General features: G+C 54.3%; 1 protein-coding gene across 1 annotated transcript; it reads right to left on the bottom strand.

The window, feature by feature from the left end:
- Positions 1-7,354: 7,354 nt before the first annotated feature.
- FADD (Fas associated via death domain) lies at positions 7,355-9,865 on the bottom strand. Its single transcript, XM_061407299.1, has 2 exons — positions 9,434-9,865; positions 7,355-7,873 (listed from the first exon to the last, which is right to left on the bottom strand). The coding sequence occupies exons 1-2, from the start codon at positions 9,717-9,719 to the stop codon at positions 7,530-7,532; spliced, it is 630 nt and encodes a 209-aa protein (XP_061263283.1). The 5' UTR covers positions 9,720-9,865; the 3' UTR covers positions 7,355-7,529.
- Positions 9,866-23,920: the final 14,055 nt, after the last annotated feature.

The following is a 23,920-nucleotide window of genomic DNA, read 5'->3' as shown; positions in this document are numbered from 1 at the left end:
TTGGATGTCCTGGATATTGCAGGGGCCTTGGAATCAGGAGGCTTGGGTTCTCGTCCTCTCTCTGCCTTGTGACTTGGCAGATCACTTTGACTCTCAGGACTTCAGTTTCTCCACATGTGACTGTTCCTCTGTCTGAACATCAGCACCATGTTTTATTCATCCCAGTCCTCTCTTTCCTCCCCAGGGCCTAAGGCAGTCGCTATGCCAGGGTAATAATAAATCAGCACTAACTTCTCGATGACCTTGTCCTCTGGAAGCCCCAGGGGAAGGCAGAGTACCCCCAAATTTACTCACAGGAAATTCAGGGTTGAGAGTTCAATACCAGTAAGAAGCAAGTGCCTGCAGGCAAAGGTGTGACCCCTTCCTCTGCGAGGCCTTGTCCCCCGCGTGGGTCCAGACTTTGGATGCTCAGAGTCAAAAGCACTCAGAGCTCAGCTTCGGGGACCCAGCAGGTATCGGAGGCAGCTCGGTATCACCCTCCTTGGAGGGGTGTGGGCACTGTGTCTCTCCTGCTGGAACAGAAGCAGCTCCCATCCTAGTAACGTCTATACCGCACACACCGAGTGCTCACCAAACACTTGCTGACAATGACTGAGTGAATGACGCTGGGCAGGCTCTTCACCCAGCTTCACTTCCTTTAGCTTTTAAAGCTTTATTTCCTTTAAAGACAAGTGGCCGTGTCTTTAAACTTGTTTATAATATATATTATATTGGGCTTCTCTGGTGGCCCCGTGGTAAAAGAATCTGCCTGCTATGCAGGAGGCTTGGGTTCAAACTCTGGGTCAGGAAGATCCCTTGGAGGAGGAAATGGCAACCCACTCTAGTATTCTTGTCTGGAAAATCCCATGGACAGAGGAGCCTGGCGGGCTGCAGTCCATGGGGTTGCAAAAGAGTTGGACACAACTTAGCAACTAAAGAACATACATATGTGTGTGTGTGTATATATATATATATGGGCTGCCCTGGATCTCTGCTGCTGTGCTCAGGCTTTCTCCAGCTGTGGCAGGCCGGGGCCACCCGCCAGTTGCAGCGCTCAGGCTTCTTGCTGCAGTGGCTTCCCCCTACAGCCTGGGCTCTAGGGAGGGTGGGCTCAGTAGCCGCAGCATGGGAGCTTACTGTCCTGTGGCATGTGGGATCTTCCCGGACCAGGGATCAAACCTGCGTCCCCTGCGTTGGCAGGCAGTTTCTTAACCACTAGACCACCAGGGAAGCCCAAGTATCTTATGATATTTTTTGACAAGTTGACATTTTTAGTTTTCTAAGCTGTCGAATCGATCAATTGATCAGTCTTTTACTTTACAGCCCTCTCGTTCTTCAAGAAGATAAATTCTCCTCGGGTTCTTCATTATAAAAAAAAAAAAATCCAAATTTTGTCTGCACCTGGGATTTACCTTGGTAGGAGAAAGGGAAGGATGCAACAATCTTTCCCAGTTGTCCTAACCCCAGTGACTGGATTTTTTTCCCTCACTGATTTGACACACCATCTTCATGCTCTAAATTCCCATTTGATCACTAGGATGCTTTTCAGGGCATCAGAAAATCCAAATGGCTTCAAGAATTATATAAAGAGGGGCTGGCACGTGTGACGGAGCTCGGGTGGAACAAGCTGATTCGGACACTCGGGCGCTGCTCGCTCCCGGCTCTGCTGTCTGCTACGCAAACGCCAGCGTGGCCAGGAGGCTGCACAGGTGTCCTTGCACCCGCCCTGAGCTGCTGGCAGAACTGCCCCCCACCCCCCCCAGCACCCAGTACCCGATTCCTTTGAGGCAGGCCATATAGAAACCCGTCTTGTAGGTGAGCTCTTCTCAGCACCATGGAGCCGCTCAGTAGCAGAGCTGGGCACGAACCCGGGCCGTTGGCTCCAGGGGACGCTATGCCTCTCAGTGGCACTGCTCTCTATCCCTTTCATATCGCTCTTATTAATTCTGTTATCCATGGCCTCTACGAGGCCCCCCATTGTGTGAGGAAGAGGAGTCAGTCTCCAGTCGTGTCCATCTCTCTTGCTCCATCGTGTCCGACTCTTTGCAACCCCCCGGGGCTGTAGCCCACCACGCTCCTCTGCCAAAGGAATTTTTTCTGGCACGGATACTGGAGTCGACTACTGTTTCCTTCTCCAGGGATCCTCTGACCCAAGTCTCTTGTGCCCCCTGCACTGGCAGGCAGGTTCTTTGCCACTGCATCACTTGGGAAGCCCACGTTGTCCCCCTACTCACGCTCACCTGTACTCCCGCAGCTCTCTGGCTTATGGTCTGGACTGCAGATGGCATCGGTGTGACCAGAGGACAGAGGACTCTGCTTTCCTGCACGAGGACTCGGGGGCTGGGGCTGGGTCACATCTCTCGGTGAGAGGCACTGCGGCCGGTTCCCCAGGCATCACCTGATGCCTCCAAGGACCTTGGGGAATGACTGTGCGATCTGAGTTCTATATCGAGACCAGTTGGTATAAAGGCAAGTCATCTGAAACACAGTCCCTTGGGAATAATTACAATAATGACATTGTGACCTTCACCACATGCCAGTAACTTCCAGCCACTTATCACCACTGTCTCCTTGGACCCTGCAGCAACTGGCTGGGTGGGGGGCGGAGGGGGGATGCTGTCAGGGAGACAGGGAGCTGGGGCTCCATTGGGGGAGTTGCCAGCTAGAAGGCAGCTAGTGGGCACCACCCCCCACCCCATCTGAGCTGTCCGCCCCTTGCTGAGAACCTACTGAGTGAAGGCTTGGGTGTGTGAGCAGACCACACATCTTGGAGCACTCAGACCCAAGATGCGTGTGCTCTTCTGCATGTACCATCAACCCTGCCTGGGGAGGGGACCCTTGGGGCGGCTGGCGGCAACTCAGGGGGTGGGGGGCCTCCCTGGCTGGACTTTGTTGGGACTAGGCGGTGCGAAGGGTACCTGCTGGGTCTCCATCACCGCAGGGCCCGATGGGCGGAGAGGCCCCCTGCACTGGGCCTGGCCTTTTATCATCACAGCTGACCGACTCACCTGCTCAGTGAGCAGTGAGCCTTGGCAGCTCTGGAGACCACAGAGAAGAGGAAGCGCGTCTGGTGGGAAGGACAACGCGGCGGCAGCAGCGGTCCACTGAGCGTCGGTGGGGTTGGGAGAGGCCACATCACACTGGGTGTTGGAGCCGGGTCTCAGGCCCCTGGGGACCGGGGTGGGCGCTTAGGGAACAAGGTGCCCGGGGCTGGGTGCCCCTTCTGTTCCTCACAAAGCTGGGACGAGGACCCAGGACCTGGGAGCCCTGCAGAGCGGTTTCTCCAGCTGGAAACCGTTCTGGAAGGCGTAATGGGGACCCAGACTCCCAGAGATGGGCATGTTTCTATTTATAATAATGTTGCTTTGCCAGATACAAACTTATGCTTCCAGCTCTCATAACTTATAAAAAGCCTACAAAATTCAAATTAGAGAGAAACCAGAAAAACAATTTAGATTACTAATGTAACTAAATGGTTAACGTGAAGTAGGATTTTAAGACTGTAGCACAATAATACACAACAGAAAATTCACCCTTTTCACTCAGGGTCAGCATCACCCCATCTGCCGAGAACTCTGTAATCTCCCCGAACAGAACTTCTGTCCCATGGAACACGTGTGGTGAAACAGAATTGTCGCCTGCATCCAGACTGTCACCAGGCAGGTGTGGGACGGGCAGCTTGGCTCCGCCCGGGTGACCAAGTGGCCCACGCTCTTCCACGACAGCCTCCACCCAGTGGGCACCCCGCACACACTGAGCTGGCCTCTCTTCCCCCGTGACAACGAAAGTGGTTGGCACCCCCGTGGGACTCCTGCCACGGTCCTAACTGTCACTGACTTAGGGAGCGGAGGGCTTCTGTGATGCAAACAGTTTTCAATTGCAAGAGGTCTGCCTTTCAGCAGATGGAGGGGGACTGGTCACTTTCGCATTAAGTGTGTGCTACCCTGCGTCAGGCTTGCCTGTCTTGGTTCCAAAATGCAATGCACACAGAAACCGTGTGGTTAGCAAGCAGCCAGCAAGATGACTCAGAGTTATCATGGAAATAAAAACACACAACTGAGAAACGTGTGGAGAGCCTGTGGTTTCTCAGAACACAGAGCGGGGTCTGCAGGAGGGCTGGGCCGGGGCTGTCCTAAGAGGGGCGAGGCTGCACTGGGGGAGGCGGGAAGTGCTCTGGAGGTCGTGTCCAGGGAGCCGCTGCTGTTACACAGGAGCGTGCATCCCAGGGAAAGGGCCTGGATGGGCCCGAGGGTGGCTCACTGAACTGTGGTGCCAGGTGCAGAAATGGGCACACGCCTCTGAGGTAGGTTGACAAGTCTGAGGTCTGTGGTGGGCAGGCTGGCCCCGTGGTGCCCATGTCCTAATCCCAGGAACCTGTGACCTGCCCCCTTGCACAGCCGGGTCAGCCCGGGACCTTGAGAAAGGGACGGGGAGGGGCCAGGGAGCCTCTGCTCCGCAGTGCGGTTTCTGGGTGGCTGTGGGGCTGCCAAGGAGGAAGGGGAGCAGGTGGGAGCCAGTGGGGAGAGTAAGATGGATGAGGGACTGTCAACCCCCTACCCCCAAGGGAAGAGTCTGGAGGGCGTGAGGACCCTGGGTGGTCACAAACAGCTGTGTGCGCCCAGAAGCAGGGCTGGGACGGCGTGGTGAGGAGGGCAGGGCCGGGTGGCGGGGTGATCCTTCATCTCAGCAGACACTGTTCAACAGCCCTTCGCTGCCAGTAAATCTCCGGCAGAGCACTCACTCGGACCCTTCTTTCCCTCCTCAAGGGAAAAGGACTGAGCGCAAAACGTGCCCCTTTCGTTTCAAGTCAGCCGTACACCTTGTGTGCACTTATCGGAAAAATTTCACACGACAGAACACTGATTTTTCGTAAAGCTGCCAGAAATCCCTGCTGAAACCACAGTAGCTCCGTCGGGCGGGGTGTTGCTGACTGGCCCCCAGGTCCCAGTGCTGATCAGGAGTGGTAGTGAGAAGACCCAGGACAGGACTCCCCTGGCGGTCCAGTGGCTAGGACTGTGCTTGCACTGCAGGGGACACGGGTTCGATCCCTGGCTGGGGAACTAAGAGCCCTCTATGCACAGCAAGGTTGAGTGTCTGAGACCGTGCAGAGCAGAACAGCGTCTGACAGCCGTCTGAGCGGGGTGACATCAGCTTGTCTTCAAGTTAAGAGCAGCCGTGCAGGCGTGGACAAGCACTTCCGGTTTTACCCAATGGCCTCCGAGTGGTGGAGCCACAAGGGGAAGAGCCCCGGTGCCCCACCACAGTTCCTGTGACACCCAGGGCCGTATCTAGTGGACACCTGAAAGCCACGCCACAGAAGCGGGGACACGGACAGCACACACAAAGACCGCACCGATCAGAGCTGCCCTCTGACGCTGTGTACCTTCCAGCCCCGGGGCCCGCACTGTCCGGAGCTGCCCTCTGACACTGTGTACCTTCCACCCCCGGGGCCCGCACTGTCCGGAGCTGCCCTCTGACGCTGGCTGTGTACCTTCCACCCCCCGGGGCCCGCACTGTCCGGAGCTGCCCTCTGACGCTGTGTACCTGCCACCCCTGGGCCCCGTACACGCCCTGCTGCTTCCTCTGTCCACGTGCACTGTCTGTTCGTGCCGCCAGCCTGCGCAGTCTCGCCTCAGCACCTGGAGGGCAGCTGCGGTGGAAGCCCCCTGACTGCTGACGGTGGAACACGTGGATGCTTCCACCTGGCCTGGAGCCCCACCTTCTGGGGCAGCGTCCTGTGCAGGTCTGCCGGCCACCAGGCTCTGTGGCTTTGCCCCAGTGGCCCACAGGCACCAGGGCAAGCCACCTCCAGGCCCCGGGGAGGCCGACAGCGGTGCCTGGAGGAGGCGCCTCTCTGCTCCGACCCCAGATCTGTGCTGTGATTAGGTCACATGACAGGTCTGCTGAGGCTGTTCCAACTGCCTCCCCGTGCGGGGCAGGAGGGCAGTCCCAGATGTCAGTGTCTGGGGGACAGTGCTTCACCCCCGAGGACGCACATGGGAGGGAGCCAGCGGCAGCACCAGGCCCAAGCAATGGAAGCTCTGAGTGCTGTAAGCACGTGTTGTCCAAATGTCCGTGAGAACACCTGGAGTGATGGAGGGACGGTCCCTCCCCGGTGTGAGGACCATGCGGGGACGCAGGCCAGGTCTCGGGATGCTCAGTACCCTTACCCATTGGTAGTAGCGTCTGCCATAAACCACGAGGGATGGGCACCATCTCGTAGTCTTCCTCTGGTCAAGACACGTGGGCACATTTCCCACAACACCCATTTCCCAAGGCAACCCACTGGCCAAGCCGCGCCTTTACTGGTGGTGATGATGTTACTCGCCCTGACCCAAAGCCTCTTCAGCACGTCAGCCTGGGCAGGGCCACATGGCTCTGGGGCTGAATGGGCTCCGCTCCCAAACTCGTGATGCGTGGTTAACCCGAGCTCCCAGCCAGGCCTTCGGAGCCAACTGAGAAGGGCCACGTCCGTCTTGTCTGCTGCCTGGGCTCAGCTCCCAGCAGTGCCCGGTGTGGTCAGTATCTGCCGAGGGCTGGGTCCACAGCTGGGCGGTGAGTGCTGCTAGGGTCTTGGCAACCCAAGGTCAAGGTGGCATGGCATGACGTCAGGAGCTTTCCCAAGGTCACAGCTAGAGGGCACGAGATGGGGCTCTCTGATGCCTCCTGCAGGGCGGCAGGGCCCATAGCAGGTGAGCTGCCCCTGGCAGAGCACGGCTCACTGCAGTAAACACCGCCTTGGCAGTGGTCCCTGGAGCTGGTGGGAAACACAGGCACCCTCCTACAGGTTGGGCCTGTGAGAAGCGTCAAGGGACACTGAAACTGGCTACAGCGGGACTTCTGAGAACCCGTAAAATGAGATCACCGTCCGTGGGAAGAGGAAACTGTCCCGCGGAGGCCTCCTGCAAAGGCGCCTGCTTCAACAGGACCGCCTTAAGAACAGGAAAAAAGGTGCTCCTTAGAATCAGAGGACTCGGCTCCCTTGCCACTTCTGTTACCAGAAAAAGTGACTGTTAGCAATCCAACGTGGAACTGGAGTCACGATTCGTCTGAGAACCAGCACGTGCTGAGCGCCCGCTGCCTGGCCCCACAGCAGGGGGCTCGCTCCCCGAGCGCTGAGAGCCTGGGCCACCTCCCAGCCCCATGAGGGCGTGCCTCACCTTGCCACCTGCCCTGGAGACGGTCTGCAACACCAGCCTCCAAGCCTTTGGCAAGCGCGGGGGCAGAACAAGCCAGGGGTTCCAAACATGGGCTCCGAAGCCCAGCGCCCCCAGCACAAAGACCTCCAGCTCCTCGACACTGCGGGTCCTCTCGTGTCCGGGAGCACTGGGTTTCACAGACCCCTCCTTTGTACCGGGTGCAGCACCACACGCCCTCCTGGAGGAGCTCGTTTAATGGGGACAACGGCACACACGGTGTCCCCCGCCCGGCTGGCACAGAGGAACACGGGCCCACAGCCACCTCCCTGAGTCTTCACAGGGCTGGCATGGACGGGACGTGGTCAGGACCGTGCAGCCGCCCTCGGTCCCCGCAGAAGAGCCGCTGGGTCGTCAGGAGGCTCCCGGGGCAGCGGAGCCCGAGTCCCAGGCTGTGAAGGACCCAGGGTTGGCGCTCCCACTCTGGAGGGCCCGGGCCCGCTGGTCCTCCTCGATGAGGTCTGCCACCACGTTCAGCTGGCAGCCCCGGAGTGCGCCCACCAGGCAGGACACAGCTGCGTTCTCCCTAGTGCTGTTCTTCCAGACCCGCAGCAGCTCCCTCACCTGCTCCGCCAGGTTCCGGGGGTACTTCTCCTCGATGGCTTCGATCTTGACGTCAGATACTCCGAGGTGCCGGGCCAGCCTCCTCCAGTCCTTCCCCACGTTATCACAGATGATCTCCATTGCTGCCCGCAGGTCTGGTGGGTGAAAAGGGCCGAGTGGTAACCCGTGGTCTGGGGAGGTGTTTAGAAAACGTAACCGCACACTGGCTGATGGGCCTCCTGGTGCTGACCCAAGTGCTGGGGACCCGAAAGGCCCTTCCGCAGAGGCGGACACCACCCTGCAGCAGAAGGGCCAGGGAAAGCTCCACGCTGCCCCAGCCAGCCATATCCTGAAACACTACCCACGAGGCGCGGCCTGCTCTGAAGACTTACTGGTTGGGGGGTCTTACAACACAGACGCCCACTCAGGCCTGAGTAGAGCTGCACCTCTATCCCACCCTGCAACGGGGTTGAATGGGGGGCCCTGAAAGGTACACGCATGTCAAATCTCTGGAACTGTGAATGGGAACTTTCTTGGAAAAGGGTCTTTGCAGATGTGAGAGTAAGCTGAGGATCTCGAGATGAGGGGATCATCTTAAGATTATTCAAGTGGGCCCTAAATCCACCAACAAGACCATGTGCCACGGAGGCAGAGACTGGAGGGGTGTGGCCACAAGCCAAGGAATGCCCGGAGTCCCCAGCAACCAGAAGAGGGAGGAAGGACCCTCTCCTAGAGCTCTCAGAGGAAGCATAACCTACTGACACCTGGATCTGACTACTGGCCCAAGAAACGTTAAGAGCATCAGATTCTGTTGCTTTAAGCCACTGAGACAGTCATTTCTATGGCAGCCCTAAACAGCCCAGTTGCTACTCTGGAAGATGCCCTGACTGACCCCGGTCTTCAGTCTCTGGCTACTATGTCCTCATCTGCTGAGAAGTCACTCCTGAGATCAGACTAGACAACAGAAGGCGGGTAGACAGTAAGGACAAAATGCTTCTTGGAAGCAAAGCTTCATCTCCAGCCACAAACCCCTGATACGCTGTCAGCCTGTGTACCAACTCCTCCAGCCCCGTGAGGTGGGCACCTGTGTTACTGACCACTGGCAGAAAGCAGGAAATGGAGGCCCGGGGAAGGAAAGTGCAAGTCACTTCCTGAGGTCACAGCCAGCCACAGAGCGGCAGAGCCAGCAGGAGTCCGCTCTTAGCCCTTACACAAAAGCAGCGCCTTATCAACCCGTCCTTCCTGCCGAGGCTCTTCTGGAGTCCTTTCACCCCTGTCCCGCCCGGGAGGTCAGCAACGTCTTCTTCTGTCCAATAACTTCTACTTTTCCCGGAGAGAGAGGGGTGGAGGGGAAAGCACTGAGGCTGGATGGCTGGATGGGGCGGGGGGCGGTTGGTTGTCCACGCTCCGCAACTTAGACTAAGTTAACTTCTCTGAGCTTTGGTTCTCCTGTCCGCAAAGCGGGCACGTTCCCGTCTCCCGGGGCTGTTTAGGGAAAACCCACGGAAACCGAACCCGGAAAAGGCTGGGCGCCTGGAAGACCGACAGCTGACCCCGCCAACCCCCACAGGGGCCCCAGGCACCCCTCGCCCCTCTCCTCCCGCGCCGCTCCCCGTCCTTCGGCCCCACGCCACTCCTCCGGCGCGGCCCGGCTCCCACGCCTCGCGCCCGCACCCCGGCCCCCCGGCCCCCCGGCCCCCGGCCCCCGCCCCCACCTCGGTCCTCCGGCGCCGCCCCGCCCGCCGCGCCCCGTTCGAAGTCGTCCAGGCGGAGCAGGAGGTCCTTGCGCCGCAGGGAGCACAGCAGCTCGCGCAGCAGCGCGGTGTGCTCGGCGTTCAGCTCGTTCTGCTGGAGCAGGACGGTGAAGAGGTCCAGGCCGCTCTGCGCGAGCTCCAGCTTCCTCTTGCTAATGTGGTTCTGGCACAGGAACTTGAGCTGGGTCAGGTCGCTGCTCGAGAGCCCGGCCGACACCGAGTGCAGCAGCACCAGGAACGGGTCCATGGCGGCGGGAGTCCCTGGGGGCCGGGACGCGCCTCCTCACGCACCCCTCGCGCCTCAGCCTAGCGGCGGCGAATGCCGTTTCGCTACCAGCCAGCCAGTCGCCCGAAGTATCCCGCCGGGCCGGTCCCTCTCGCGGTAGCTCCCGGGCCTCGCGCATGCGCCGCAAGCCCAACCGTAGCCATTTCCGCCCGGGAGGCTCCCGGCTGACGCCAGGCGCCGCCCCGACCGGGGACCCGGAAGACCTCTGTCCATGCGCACTGACGACGTTCTCCCTGTGAGCACCGGCAGCTCTAGGGGTCCTAACCCCTAAACCCGGAGCACACTCGGCGTCCGTTTCCTTTGGAACATTGCGCTGCGGGTGCTCTTAATAACAAGTGAATTTACTTATTAACATTTGTGAAAATGCATGTCGTTTGGACTTCCCTGGTGGATCAGTGGTAAAGAATCGGCCCCAATGTTGGAGAGGCGGGTTCGATCCCTGGGTCGGGAAGATCCCCTGGAGAAGGACATGGCACCCCACTCCAGTGTTCTTGCCTGGGAAATCCCGTGGACAGAGGAACCTGGGGGCGTCACGGTCCATGGGGTCGCAAAAGAGTCAGACAGGACTTAGCGACTAAGCAACAAATGTCCTTTAGTGCCCCCTGCAGATCTGTGTGCAGGAAAGACTATTAAGAGCTTTATTTAGTTTTTAAAATTTAATAAAAACTTGATTTCTAAAGTTATCGTCGTTATTGTGTAGAAGGCTTACTAGCTTTTCTTGAGGCCTACTGTGTACCACGGAGTAGGTCCTGGAGACAAATTCAGGAACAAAGTGCGGAAGGCCCCACCCCGGAGCTAGCAGCGGCGGTGCACAGCCTTACCTCATGCAGATAAGAAAGTGAAAGTGAAGTTGCTGAGTCCTGTCCGACTCTTTGCAACCCCATGGACTGTAGCCTACCAGGCTTCTCCATCCATGGGATTTTCCAGGCAAGAATACTGGAGTGGGTAAGAAAGTGCAGTTAAGCCAGAAGTCAGTGCGAGCCAGGCGCCAAGGCCATGGGAGTGGGGAGTGTGGAGGTGGGGGGTCTCTACGTGTTGAGAAGGCGGTTTTGGAGCCGGCCCCAATGTGCAGGCTTGAGGGGCCAGGTAGAGAGCTGTGGGGGCTGTAAGGGCGGGCCCACGACAAGAGCAGAAGCACCGATGAGGGCGCAGGGTGCTGGGGCAGACCTGGGAAGGCAGGGGGTGGTTGGTGAGGGGAGGGGGCGAATTAGGAGGAGCCAGGTCAGAATCTAGCTTTACCTTCCCTAAGCCCCTGCAGAGGGTGAGTGGAAGCCTGAAGCCATCTGAGTTATCTTGGAAAAAAATTGAGATATAATTCATATTCCCTGCAACTCACCCTTTTAAAGTGTACAATTCAGCGACTTCGCTTATGGTCAGTGGTTAAGAGCCTGCCTTGCAATGCAGGGAACGCTGGTTGGAATCCTGGTTGGAGAATTAAGATCCCACATGCAGGGAGGTGACTAAGCCTTCATGCTGCCACTAGAGAGCTTGCAGTCCCGCAGGAAACATCCCACATGACGCAGCAAAGATCCCTCTTCCTGCAACTTAGACCTGACTCAAATAGATGCATCAGTATTTTAAAACGTGTACAATTCAGTGGTTTTCAGCATATTTATAATGTTGTGCAACCCCTACCATTAGCTAATTTTAGAATATTTTCATCACCTTTGTAGAAACCAGGTACTTGTCAGCAGTCACTTCTTCCCTGCCTCCCCCACTCTTTCTCCAGCTTCTGGCAAGTGCTAGTTGGCGTCTTGTCTGGATTTGACTGTTACGGACGTTTCATGTTGGCGGAAGCGCGCTGTGGGGCCTTTTGTGCCTGGTTTCTGTGACTGAGTGTGACGTCTTCACGGTTTGTGCGTGTTGTCACCTGTGACGGTGCTTCCCTCCTTTTTATATCGTGTGCGTGCTCACTTGTGTCCGACTCTTTGAGGCCTCATGGACTGTAGCCCCCCAGGCTCCTCTGCCCATGAAAATTTCCAGGCAAGGATACTGGAGTGGGGTGCCCTTTCCTCCCTGAGGGGATCCTCCCTCTCCAGGAATAAAGACCTACGTTTCTTGCATCTCCTGCATCAGCAGGTGGGTTCCTTACCCTTAAAGTGCCACCTGGGAAGCCCTCTTTTTACTTTACTTACTTATTTCTGGCTGTGCTGTGTCTTCACTGCCGTGCACGAGCTTTCTCTAGTTGCTGCGAGTGGGGGCTACTCTTTGTTGCAGGCTTTAGGCACATGGTAAGGAATTCACATGCAACGCTGGAGACCAGGGTTCGATCCCTGGGTCGGGAAGATCCTCTGGAGAAGGGAATTGCAACCCACTCCAGTATTCTTGCTTGGAGAATTCCATAGAGAGAGGAGCCTGGTGGGCTATAGTCCATGGGGTCACAAAGAGTTGGACACGACAGAGTGGCTAACACAAAAATTAGGCACATGGGCTTCAGTAGTTGAAGCACATGGGCTTAGTTGCCCTGCGGCTCGTGGGATCTTCCCAAATCGGTGGTTGAACCCAAGTCCCCTGCACTGGCAGCAGATTCTTAACCACTGGTATTAGGGAGATTAAAGTCTTGTTCAGGCTTCAGAAGTAGGAGACCAGGCCTCTGAACTGCTCCTGACCTGCCCGGATACTGCCCAGATTCTGTGCCTGAACGCAAGCACAGCAAATCAGGTGGCCCTTAGGTAAGAAAGGGAGTGGGTCCTGGAATCTCTTGAGCCCCTGAGGGTCTGGCCAGCCCCCCCAGGGTCTAATGAAATCCTATGACTCACAAGGTGAAACAAACCATATTCTAAAAAAGTTTAAGTAAAACCAGAGGTGCATTTTTGCAGCAGACTGATGACGACATCCGTTTACTGAGTGGGATTATAAGCGGGAGCCCCCTCACACTGGAATCTGAAGTCTCATCCATGGGATAGACACTGCCCAGGACTTTTCCCAGTTGGGACTCCAAATTGCTTTTAATGAAGGACTTCCCAGCACTGTTCAAGTCTGGATGTAGGTTGTTGGCCCAGTTTGGTGATGTGTGTGTTTCTTCTGTCTATTGTTTCTATTTCTTTTCTTTTAATGACCGTATATTGAGATTAAGCCAAAAATCTATACAAAAATTGAAATTGTCTATTTGTGCGTAACGAGTGGTTTCTTTTGTTAATGAATCTTTTGAACCTAAAACAAAACTTTCAGCAAAACACCTGGTTTTCTTGTTGCTGTCTAGTCACTAAGTCGTGTCTGACTCTTTTGCGACCCTGTGGACTGTAGCCCGCCAGGCTCCTCTGTCCATGGGATTCTCCAGGCATGAATACTGGAGTGGGTTGCCATTTCCTTCTCCAGGGATCTTCCCCACCCAGGGACTGAATCTGAGTCTCCTGCATTGCAGGCAGATTCTTTACCAGTGAGCCATCAGGGGAGCCTCAGAACAAAGGAGCCATTTGTTGGAAAGTCATTTTTTGTGGGTCGGCAGCATCCTGTCCTGCGGGTGGGTCACCTGTGTCTGCTCCCTCATCAGTGGGTGCACCTTCAGTTTTTTCTGCCTTTTTTGTCGTTGTGAATAATGCTACTGGGAGCTCTGAGCTACATTTCTAAAGAATCACTAGGTAGAATCCAAGGGAAACCTCAATAATCCCGATGAGAGGTGAAGGTTCTTGGACCAGGTGCAGTGGAGGCGATGAGAGGCCCGCACCTTTCTTTTAATCTGGGGTGCATGTAAACGAGGAGCGTTGAGATGCTCGTCAGGTCTGAACGGTGGAATGTCTATTAGCTCACCTGGGGAAGGTGTGGGTGGGTTTGAGGCAGGAGATAGACGGGTCCCAGTTTAGACATTTACCTCTAGCCTCCTGTTTACATTTGAAAAATAGATGGAATAACAGGAACAGGATGAGCAGCCGGGCTTTGTCTCCTGTGGACACTTTAAGATGACGGGAATGGCAGGAACAGCAAGAGGCTGAGCCCTGCGTAGGGAAGAGATGAAGAGACCACATACTTCTCATTCTTGGGGTCAAGGAGACCCTCCAGACTATACACGCACAGAAAGGGTCCTCAAGGGAGGGGATGCTAGGCCACAATATGGTCTACCAACTCCCCAGAGACCCTGCGCTGGAACCCGTCTTGGCTAAAAGATGGGCATGCACGCAGGGGAGGACCCTGCATCAGACAAGGTAGGACTCAGGGCCAGACGAGCAAGATGATCGGCCAGAGGAGCCCAGAAGAACTTCCCCCAGGTAAGTGATTTGTTGTTTTTCAGTCGCTCAGTCGTGTCCGACTCTTTGGAACCCCATGGACTACAGCAGCCAAGCCTCCCTGTCCATCACCAACTCCTGGAGCTTATTCAAACTCATGTCCATTGAGTCAGTGATGCCATCCAGCCATCTCATCCGCTGTCGTCCCCTTCTCCTCCTGCCTTCAGTCTTTCCCAGCATCAGGGTCTTTTCCAATGAGTTGGCTCTTCGCATCAGGTGGCCAAAGTATTGGAGCTTCAGCTTCAGCGACAGCCCTTCCAATGAATATCCAGGGCTGATTGCCTTTAGGATGGACTGGCTGGATCAAAAGCAGTCAGTTCTTCAGGTAAGTGACTTAAACCACCCCAAAGTGTGCATGTCTCTCTGTCTGCTGGTGCTTTCTCCATGTGGATCTTCTCCCATAATGAACAGTTTCCCTGCCTCTCTGCTTTCATCTCTTCGCTGAGTGCTTTCTTCGAGCAGGCAGGCGCCAGGGCCCTGCTGCTAGCCACTGGCTCCTGGTGCTCCAACGATTAGGGTCTGGCGCTCTCACTGCCGCGATCTGCGTTTGATTCCCAGGGAACCGAGATCCCACTTCCAGCTGCTGCTCACTGTGGCTGCCCGACGACTACCCGAGCCCAGGGTGAATGTGGGAAGAACCTGATGGACATGGTCACAGACGATGGGATGCACAGAGCCAGGGTTTGGGACGGAAATCTGGGCAGGAGACGTGAATTTGGGAGAGTGAAAGTCGCTCAGTCCTGTCTGACTCTTTGCAATCCCATGGACTGTAGCCCACCAGTCTCCTCTGTTCATGGAATTCTTCAGGCAAGCATGTTGGAGTGGGGTGCCATTCCCTCTCCAGGGGATCTTCCTGACCCAGGGATCAAACCCAGGCCTCCTCCATTGCAGGCAGATTCTTTACTGTCTGAGTCACCGGGGAAGCCTGTGAATTTGGAAGTATCCTGCAAATAGATGTTGCTTGTGATGGTTAATCGTATGTGTTAACCTGACTGGGCCAAGGGCTGCCCAGGGATCTGGGAAAATATTATTTCTGGGTGTGTCTGTGAGGGTGCTTCTAGAAGAGATTACCACTTGAATTGTCTAAGAAAAGCGAGTGACCCTCCCCAGTTCAGGTGGGCATCATCCAAGTAGGATGAAAAGGCAGAGGGAGGGAGGATTCCGTCTCCACTGGAGCAGCATTGCCCCGCGGCCCCCCACCCCCATTATCAGGCCTTTAGACTGAATTACCCACCAGCCATTCTGGTTCCCAGCTTGCGGATGGCAGCCGGTGGACTTCCTGGCCGCCATGACTGTCATGTGAGCCAGTCTTAGAATAAAGCTTCTCACTTGTCTCTATCCATCTGATTGGCTCTGTTTCCCCACCTACAGGATGCGGTCACCAGCGGAGGGAGAGCTGAAAGAAGAGCAAGGTCCGAGGCCCCGGGGGTCTGATCGTAAGGGAGACCCGGCGGAGCTAGGGCAGGAGGCTGGGGTGGGAGGCGGTCCAAGCCGGTTTAAGCACGTTCCCCCTGCCACACCCCTGCCGCAGTGCTGCTCTTCCCTCGCACGCGGCATTCCTTGGCTCACTACACATTTTCCTTCCTCCTCTGTTTTCTGCCTGTCTCCCCCGCAGAGCCTCCACGTGTTGCAGTCCAGGCGACAGTCCATAGAGTCGCAAACAGTCGGACATGACTGAGCCACTAAGCGTGTACACATAGCGGATCAACAATGTTGCGGTCCTTTTAGGTGGACAGCGAAGAGACTCAGCCATACGTATACATGGATCCATTCTCCCCCAGACCGTCCTCCCGTCCAGGCTGGCACCCAACACGTACAGCCAATGGAAACAGAAGGAGGCGCATAGACTATGGTTGTTGAGCGGGGAAGGGATAGTTAGGGGCTTTGGGAATCTCACGTACACCCTGCTGTATTCACAATGGATAACCAACAACCACCTGCTGGGTAGCTTATCTTTTCATCTTCCTTACAAGATATTTCACAAAACGAAAATTTAGCTTTTATGGATTTGGGGGGCTGTGCTGAGTCTTGGTTGCTGTCTGGGCTTTTCTCTAGCTGCGGTGAGCACGGGCTGCTCTCTAGCTGTGGTGCTCGGGCTTCTCTCGCTGGGGAGCCCAGGCTCTGCGATGTGTGGGCTTCAGGAGGTGTGGCCTGTGCAGCTCACAGGCTTATTTGCTCCCGGGCAAGTGGAATCTTCCCGGACCAGGGATTGACCAGGTGGATCCTTATCCACTGAGTCACCAGGAAAGTCCAGAATTTAACTTTTTATGAGGCCCAGTTTGTCAAATCTTACTTTTATGGATTTGACAGTTACAAGGCGATTCAAATTGTCTCCTTCATCTTGACTGAGTTTTGGCAGTTTTGAGGATGGGTCCATTTTTCTAAAGCCTTAGAATTTATGAACATAGTGATTGTAGAATTCCCTTATTTTCTGTCTTCGTCCATTAGCGCTGCTGGAGCAAAGTGCCATAGATTTCCCGAGAAATCTGTATGCAGCTCAAAAAGCAACAGTTAGAAATGAGCATGGAACAACGGACTGGTTCCAAATTGGGAAAGGAGTACATCAAGGCTGTATATTGTCACCTTGCTGATTTAACTTATATGCAGAGTACATCATGCAAATTCCAGACTGGATGAAGCACACCTGGAATCAAGATTGCCAGGAGAAATATCAATAACCTCAGATATGCAGATGACACCACCCTTATGGCAGAAAGTGAAGAGGAACTAAAGAGCCTCTTGATGAAAGTGAAAGAGGGGAGTGAAAAAGTTGGCTTAAAACTCAACATTCAAAAAAACTTAGATCATGGCATCTGGTCCCATCATTTCATGGCAAATAGATGGGGAAACAATGGAAATAGTAAGAGACTTTATTTTCTTGGGCTCCCAAATCACTGCAGATGGTAACTGCAGCCATGAAATTAAAATATGCTTGCTCCTTGGAAGAAAGGCTATGACCAACCTAGACAACGTATTAAAAAGCAGAGACATTACTTTGCCAACAAAAGTCCATCTAGTCAAAGCTATGGTGTTTCCAGTAGTCATGTTTGGATGTGATAGTTGGACCATAAAGAAAGCTGAGCACTGAAGAATTGATGCTTTTGAACTGTGGTGGTGGAGCAGATTCTTGACAGTCCCTTGGACTGCAAGGAGATCAAACCAGTCCATCCTAAAGGAAATCAGTCCTGAATATTCATTGGAAGGACTGATGCTGAAGTTGAAACTCCAATACTTTGGCCACCTGATGCAAAGAACTAACTCATTCCCTGATGCTGGGAAAGATTGAAGGCAGGAGGAGAAGGGGATGACAGAGGATGAGATGGTTGGATGGCATCACCGACTCGATGGACATGAGTTTGAGCAAGCTCTGGGAGTTGGTGATGGACAGGGAGGCCTGGCGTGCTGCAATCCATGGGGTCGCAAAGAGTGGGATACGATTGAGCAACTGAACTGAACTGATTGACTGGGTGGATTATACACAACAGAAATTATTTCTCAGGAACCTGGAAGCAGGAAATCTGTGAGCAGGTTGTCAGCAGGTTTGGGGTCTTGTGAGGGCCTGTGCCAGAGAGCAGACTCTGAGCGCTCACTGTAGTCTCACGTGGAGAAAAACAGAGAGGGAAGCAAGTTCTCTCCAGATGTTTTTAAGGGCATTAATCTCATCATGGGGGCCCCCTTCAAACACCATCACAAGGCGGGAGGGTAGAGTTTCAACGTGAGTTTTGGACACATTCAGTCTGCATCTTCCCCTCGGCTCAGCAGGAAAGAATCCACCTGCGATGCAGGAACCACAGGAGACACGGGTTCGATCCCTGGGTTGGGAAGATCCTCTGGAGCAGGGCATGGCAACCCACTCCCGTATTCTTGCCTGGAGAATCCCCGTGGACAGAGGAGCCTGGCAGGCTACAGTCCATTGAGTCACAGAGTGGGACGTGGCTGAAGCGACTTAGCATGCACATGGTCACTCTGTAGCGTTATCCTTTTAATGGCTACAAGATCTGTAACAAATCCTCCATTTCATTCCTGAAATTGGTGATTTGCATCTTCTCTCTGTATGTTTCTCTGTCTTGCTAGAAGTTTATCAATTTTATTTATTTGCAATGAACTAGTTTTTTGTTTCAATGATTTTTCTCTCTTTCCCTATTTTTATTTCATATTTTGCCTTGTCTTGGCTATTTTATTTCCCTCTCCTTGCTTTGGATTTATTTTGCTTTTTTTTTCATTCTAGTTTCTTGAGGTAGGCATGTAGGTCATTCACTTCTAAGATAAGCATTTTCAACATTGCTTTTAGCTGTGTCCTACAAATTTTGAGATGCTGTGTTTTTATTTTCATTTATTTCTATGTCTTTTTCTTTCCTCTGAGGCTTTCTCTTTGACCCAGGTTTATTTGGAATTGTGCTGCGTCATTTACTTGGGTTTAGAGATTTGCCTGTTGCCTTTCTGTCATTAGGGTTTCCCAGTTGGTTCACTGGTAAAGAACCCATCTGCCAATGCAGGAGAAGTGAGTTCAGTCCCTGGGTCGGGAAGATCCTCTGGGGGAGGAAATGGCAACCTACTCCAGTATTCTTGCCTGGAAAATACTGTGGACAGAGGAGCCTGGCTGGCCCCAGTCCATGGTGTCACAGAGTCGGACACGACTGAGCAGTGACTCAGCATGAGTTTCTGTCATTGGTTCCTATTATAGTTTGATTCTGTTACAGTCAGAGAACACGCTCTGGATGGTTTCAATCCCTTTGAACTTGCTGAGCTTGTTTTAAGGCCCAGCATGTGGTCTGTCTCAGGAAATGTTTCGTGGATGCTTGAAAAATTGTGTCATTGGGTGATGTGTCTATAGATGTCAAATAGCTCCTGGAACAACTCTCCCCAACTCTCCCAGACCTCTTCTCACTCCTTCAGGTGTTCTGACTGAAGCTCTGCCTACTGGGAGGCTCTCTCTTTCTCCACTGTCCCTCCGGGATGCCCCAGAGAGGGGCTGTAGTGCTGTGACCATCCACCTTTGGGGGCCGTCAGTGTATCATGTAAAACCAGCCACAAACCACGCCTTAGTCTTCTCTTCCTCTGTGAACTGATCATCGGGAAGTCCCTGTGAAGCCGTAGGGGAACATGAGTATACCAGGGTGAGTCCCTGCTGCAGATTCTTTTCTTTGTGTACCCAGAAGTGAAATTACTGGATCACACGGTCACTGTTTCATTTTTCTGAGAAAGCATCACAGCCTTTGCCATGGAGGTTGCACCAGCAGTTTACATTTCTGCCAGCAAAGCAGTAGGGTTCCACCTTCTCCACACCCTCACGAGTCTCAGCATTTTCTGGTTTGGGATCCTAGGCATCCCAGGGGGCGTGCAGTGGTGAGTGTGGGTGTGACTTCTGGTTCCCTGGTAACCAGTGATGTTGAGCGTCTTCTCATGAGCTTATTGACCATTTGTACGTCTTTGGAGAAATGTCCAGTCAAGCTCTCTGTCCACTTTTAACTGGGTTGCTGGTCTATCTGTTGCTGAGTTGTAGGGGATCCTCGGATATTCCAGTTATGTCTCTTATCAGAAATATGATTTGCGATTATTTTCTCCCATTTTGTAAATTGCCATTTCATTCAGTTGGGTATCCTCCGACCCCACGCCCCGCCCCCCACCAAATTTTAAATTTTGGTGAAGTCTAGTTTTTGTATTTTCCTTTCATTAGCATTGCCTCTTTAAAAAAAGAAAGAAAATAGCACCTTTTTCTGGTTTCATGGAGGCACACTGGTCTTTATGTTCCAATAATAGTTTATTTGTAGATACTGAAATTTGAATTCCATGTAACAGTCTCATGTCACAGATATTCTTCCCCTCCCCCAACCATTTCAAATATACAAGTCATTCCCAGCTTGTGAGCCATTCGAAGACAAGCAACCAACTGCCCTAGAGGAACTACTGCAGTGACCGGCTCATGCAGGGAGATCTCAGCAGTGTAACTTGTAATTGCAATAAGTTTACCACCAAAACACACGTAATGAGTGACAGTTGGTTGAGTTTCACTCACAGGGTGGAGCGCTGGGCCGCACTGAAAACGCATGAGCCGCTGCTACCTGCGCGCGCTCAGCCACGTCTGACTCTTTTGTAAGACCATGGACCATGGCCCCCCAGGCTCCTCTGTCCGTGGGATTCTCCAGGCAAGAACACTGGAGGGGGTTGCCATTCCCTTCTCCAGGGAATCCTCCTGACCCAGGGATCGAACACGTGTCTCCTAGACTGGCCGGCAGATTGCTTACCACTCGCCACCTGGGACTCCCATGCACATTGGTCTTTACTCCCAAGGATGATGAACAGAGTTGCTTTTCTTTCTTCTCTGTGTCATCTCAGTGTCCCCCCAGGCTCCTCCTCCTCCTGTTTGTTTTGATCTCTCTCATTCCTGATGAAGCCTTTCCATAGATATCTGGGGACTGTGGGCTTTGCTTGGAGGCAGTTAGTTTTTTCCCTGGGGGTGGGAGTACATGGTGGACAGAACAATGGCCCCAAGGTGTCCGATTCCAGTTCCCGGACTTTGTGAATAAGTCAACTTACGTGGCGGGAACGACTTTGCAGGTGTGATGAAGATGAAGGACTCTGAGGTGGGGGGAGGTCATCCTGGATCATCCCAGGGACTCAGGCCAAGCCAGGTCCTCCTGAGCAGCGAGCTGGAGAGACAGCTGCGGGAGAGACTGGCTGCCGTGGCTGGAGATGGTGGGAAGGGCGCAGCCTCTCTCACACCTGCATCTTAACTCTGTGAGGCCTGTGTCAGAAGTCTGGCTTACAAAACTGTAAGACAGTACGTTGCTGTACTAAGTCACTAAGTTCATGGTCATTTGCAGGGCGGCAAACAGATAACCAATGCAAGGCCTCAAGTGCTGCATCTTGTTCATCTCCAAGTGCAGCTCCCACAGGCAGCCAGCAGAGGGCAGCAGCCACCCACAAGTGAAACCAGGCAAATGGGGTTCAATTCACTCCAGTCCCTCAGTCGATCCCATGGACTGCTGCAGGCCAGGCCTCCCTCTCCATCACCAACTCCCGGAGTTTACTCAAACTCATGTCCATCGAGTCGGTGATGCCATCCAACCGTCTCATCCTCTGTCGTCCCCTCCTCCCTCCTTCAATCTTTCCCAGCATCAAGGTCTTTCCCAATGAGTCAGTTCTTCGCATCAGGTGGCCAAAGTTGGGAGTTAGCTTCAGCATCAGTCCTTCCAATGAATATTCAGGACTGATTTCCTTTAGGATGGACTGATTTGATCTCCGTGCAGTCCACGGGACTCTCAAGAGTCTTCTCCAACACCATAGTTCAAAAGCATTAATTCTTCGGCGCTCAGCCTTCTTTATAGTCCAGCTCTCACATCCATACGTGACTATTGGAAGAACCATAGCTTTGACTAGATGGACCTTTTTTGGCAAAGTAATGTCTCTGCTTTTTAATATGCTGTCTAGGTTGGTCATAGCTTTTCTTCCAAGGAACAAACATCTTTGAATTTCCTGGCTGCAGTTACCATCTGCAGTGATTTTGGAGCCCCCCAAAATAAAGTCTGCCACTGCTTCCCCATCCATTTGCAGTGAAGTGATGGGACCGGATGCCATGATCTTAGTTTTCTGAATGTTGAGCTTTAAGCCAACTTTTTCATTCTCCTCTTTCAAACCAGCTGCTGAAGTCAGGATGGTGGGTAGGGACCAGGGTCACAGCTGGGTGAGGAGGGGGGACCAGACGGGAGCACCAAGGGAGGCTTCTGGGGTGCTGATTACAGAGGTGTGTGTGAATTGAATTTACACAGTTGAGTATACACAGTTGAGTGTATACTCAAGATTTGTGCAGTTTTCTGTATACTGAAAAGTGAAAACATCAGTCACTCAGTCGTGTCCGACTCTTTGTGACTCCGTGGCCTGTGGGCCGCTAGGCTCCTCTGTCCATGGGATTCTCCAGGCTAGAATCCTGGAGAGCATTGCTATTTCCTTCTCCAAGGGATCTTCCCGACCCAGGGATCAAAGCTGGGTCTCCTGCATTGCAGGCACTCCTTACCGTCTGAGCCACCAGGGAGGCCCTTTTTATATATTAAATTAAGTAAGATTTAATGAGCACTGAACAAAACAGAGGTGTCTTAGGCTGGTCACAGCTCAAGGCGGCCTTCACCTTCAGGGTCAATCACTGGCATGAGGGACCCCGCCCCGGGCCTCAGGCCCCCACGAGCCCCAGTCCTTCACTGTCTGCTTGGGGCTCAGCCCTGCCCTGCTCCTGCCACTCCACTCCAGGGACCAGGAGCAGAAACTGTTCGGCGCCAGGTGCCAGGGTCCTGGGTCCAAGGGGCACCTGTGGGGCCAGCTTGCAGTGAGACCAGAGCGGAGCCCTGACCGTCTCTGGTCCCCACTGTGCCTGTCTGTGAAACGATGGTGCCATCTGCCCCGCTCATCTCTGGGGGTCCTTTTGCTGCCAGAGCCCAGGTCTTTGTGAAGTTAATCTGGTGGCTCCCCCCCCACCCCCACCTCCTCCCACCCTTGTCCAAGGCCTACATCGCTCACCTGAATTTCTGCATCTCTCCTCCCTGGCTCCCAACCCCTCTGCAGTCTCCACCCAACACCACCAAGACCTTGAGTTGTGTGAGTCAGCTCCATCCCTGCCCTGGTGGAGGCCGCCAGCCCCTGCCGTGGACTTCCTGCCGAGGTCGAAGTCCTCAGGGAGCCGGGGCAGGCAGGGGGGCGGCTGGTGTGCACTGCTTCCTGATTCCTCGCCTCCCGCCCTGCGCCCCCCAGACATGACGAACTTCTCGCTGCTCCTACAACCCGCCCAGCGCACCGCTGCCTCAGGGCCTTTGTGCCTGCCGCTGCTGCTGGAACCTCTGGCCCTTCTCCAGGCTTTTACATTCCGGCTCCTCCCTGCTCGGACTCTGGGGGCCTTCCTGCTCAACTTGGTCACTCTGAGTGACCCTCAGCCACACCCCTGTTATATTTTCATCAGCACCCCTTCCTTCCTCTGAGACGATCCTGTGCTGGGGTGCATTTTCTCGCTCCGCATCTGATGCCTGCTGCAAGAAGTCGCCCCTGAGGGACGGGGCTGTGTCTGCCTTGCTCACGGCTGCTTCTTGAACATTGCAGGGATGCGTGTCTGTAAGCTCTGGCTGTCAGGGAGCCCTGTGCTCTTCGTGGGGCGGGGGGCGGATCACCGCCCCACTCTGAGACGACGACGTTTCCTCACAACCCGGAGGGGTTAAAGGTCCCCTGTGAGCCTCTCAGGCCCCTGGGAGGCCCCATGAGAGGGGAGGGCCGATGCTGGCCTGGGAGCCGCCCTCAAGCTTTAGAAGGACGCTCTTGATGGCGGGGCAGCCAGGGCCTCTTGGGCTCGGGTTTGCTGAGACTTCCTTGGGGACACAACAGCTCCAGGGGTGCCCTGCAGGCCTGCGGGTTGAGGCCTCACTGATGTTTGGATGCAAAAGAGTCTTTCTTTCAAGAAACGATGGGGATTATAGGTGATGGGTTAAAGAAAAGGTGTCCCCATTCGCCCAAATGAAAACACGGGCGGGACTTCCCTGACGGTCCAGTGGCTAAGACTCCACGCTTCCAGTGCAGGGGGCCTGGGTTTGATCCCTGGTCAGGGAGCTGGATCCCACGTGCTGCAACTAAGAGTCCACACGCCACAACAAAGCCCTAGCGAGATAAGTAAATCAATAGGAAAAAAGAAAACACACTGGCAATCCTGGGATGCTCCCCTAAAGGTTTGGGGGCAATTTTAGGTCCACGAAATCTTCAGTACTACTCTGTTGGGTTGGCGGGACCAGGGGTCAGGATGTGGGGATCGCGGAAGAGGTGGCTGGAAAGGTGTGTCCACCCCCACATTGTTGCTCCGTCCCTCAGTCGTGTCCAGCTCCTTGTGACCCGCTGCAGCATGCCAGGCTCCCCTGTCCTTCACCATCTCCCGGAGTTTGCTCAGACTCATGTCCAGTGAGTCAGTGA

This window comes from Bos javanicus, chromosome 29, assembly GCF_032452875.1.
Source record: "Bos javanicus breed banteng chromosome 29, ARS-OSU_banteng_1.0, whole genome shotgun sequence".
In the NCBI taxonomy this organism is placed as follows: domain Eukaryota; kingdom Metazoa; phylum Chordata; class Mammalia; order Artiodactyla; family Bovidae; genus Bos; species Bos javanicus.
This window is presented reverse-complemented; position numbering and strand designations above follow the sequence as displayed.

Excerpts from the sequence above, each read along its gene's own strand:
- FADD (XM_061407299.1), bottom strand. The coding sequence starts at position 9,719 with ATGGACCCGTTCCTGGTGCTGCTGCACTCGGTGTCGGCCGGGCTCTCG. Across the intron at positions 7,874-9,433 it reads GGCGGCGCCGGAGGACCGAG|ACCTGCGGGCAGCAATGGAG; the intron begins GTGGGGGCGGGG and ends TTCACCCACCAG.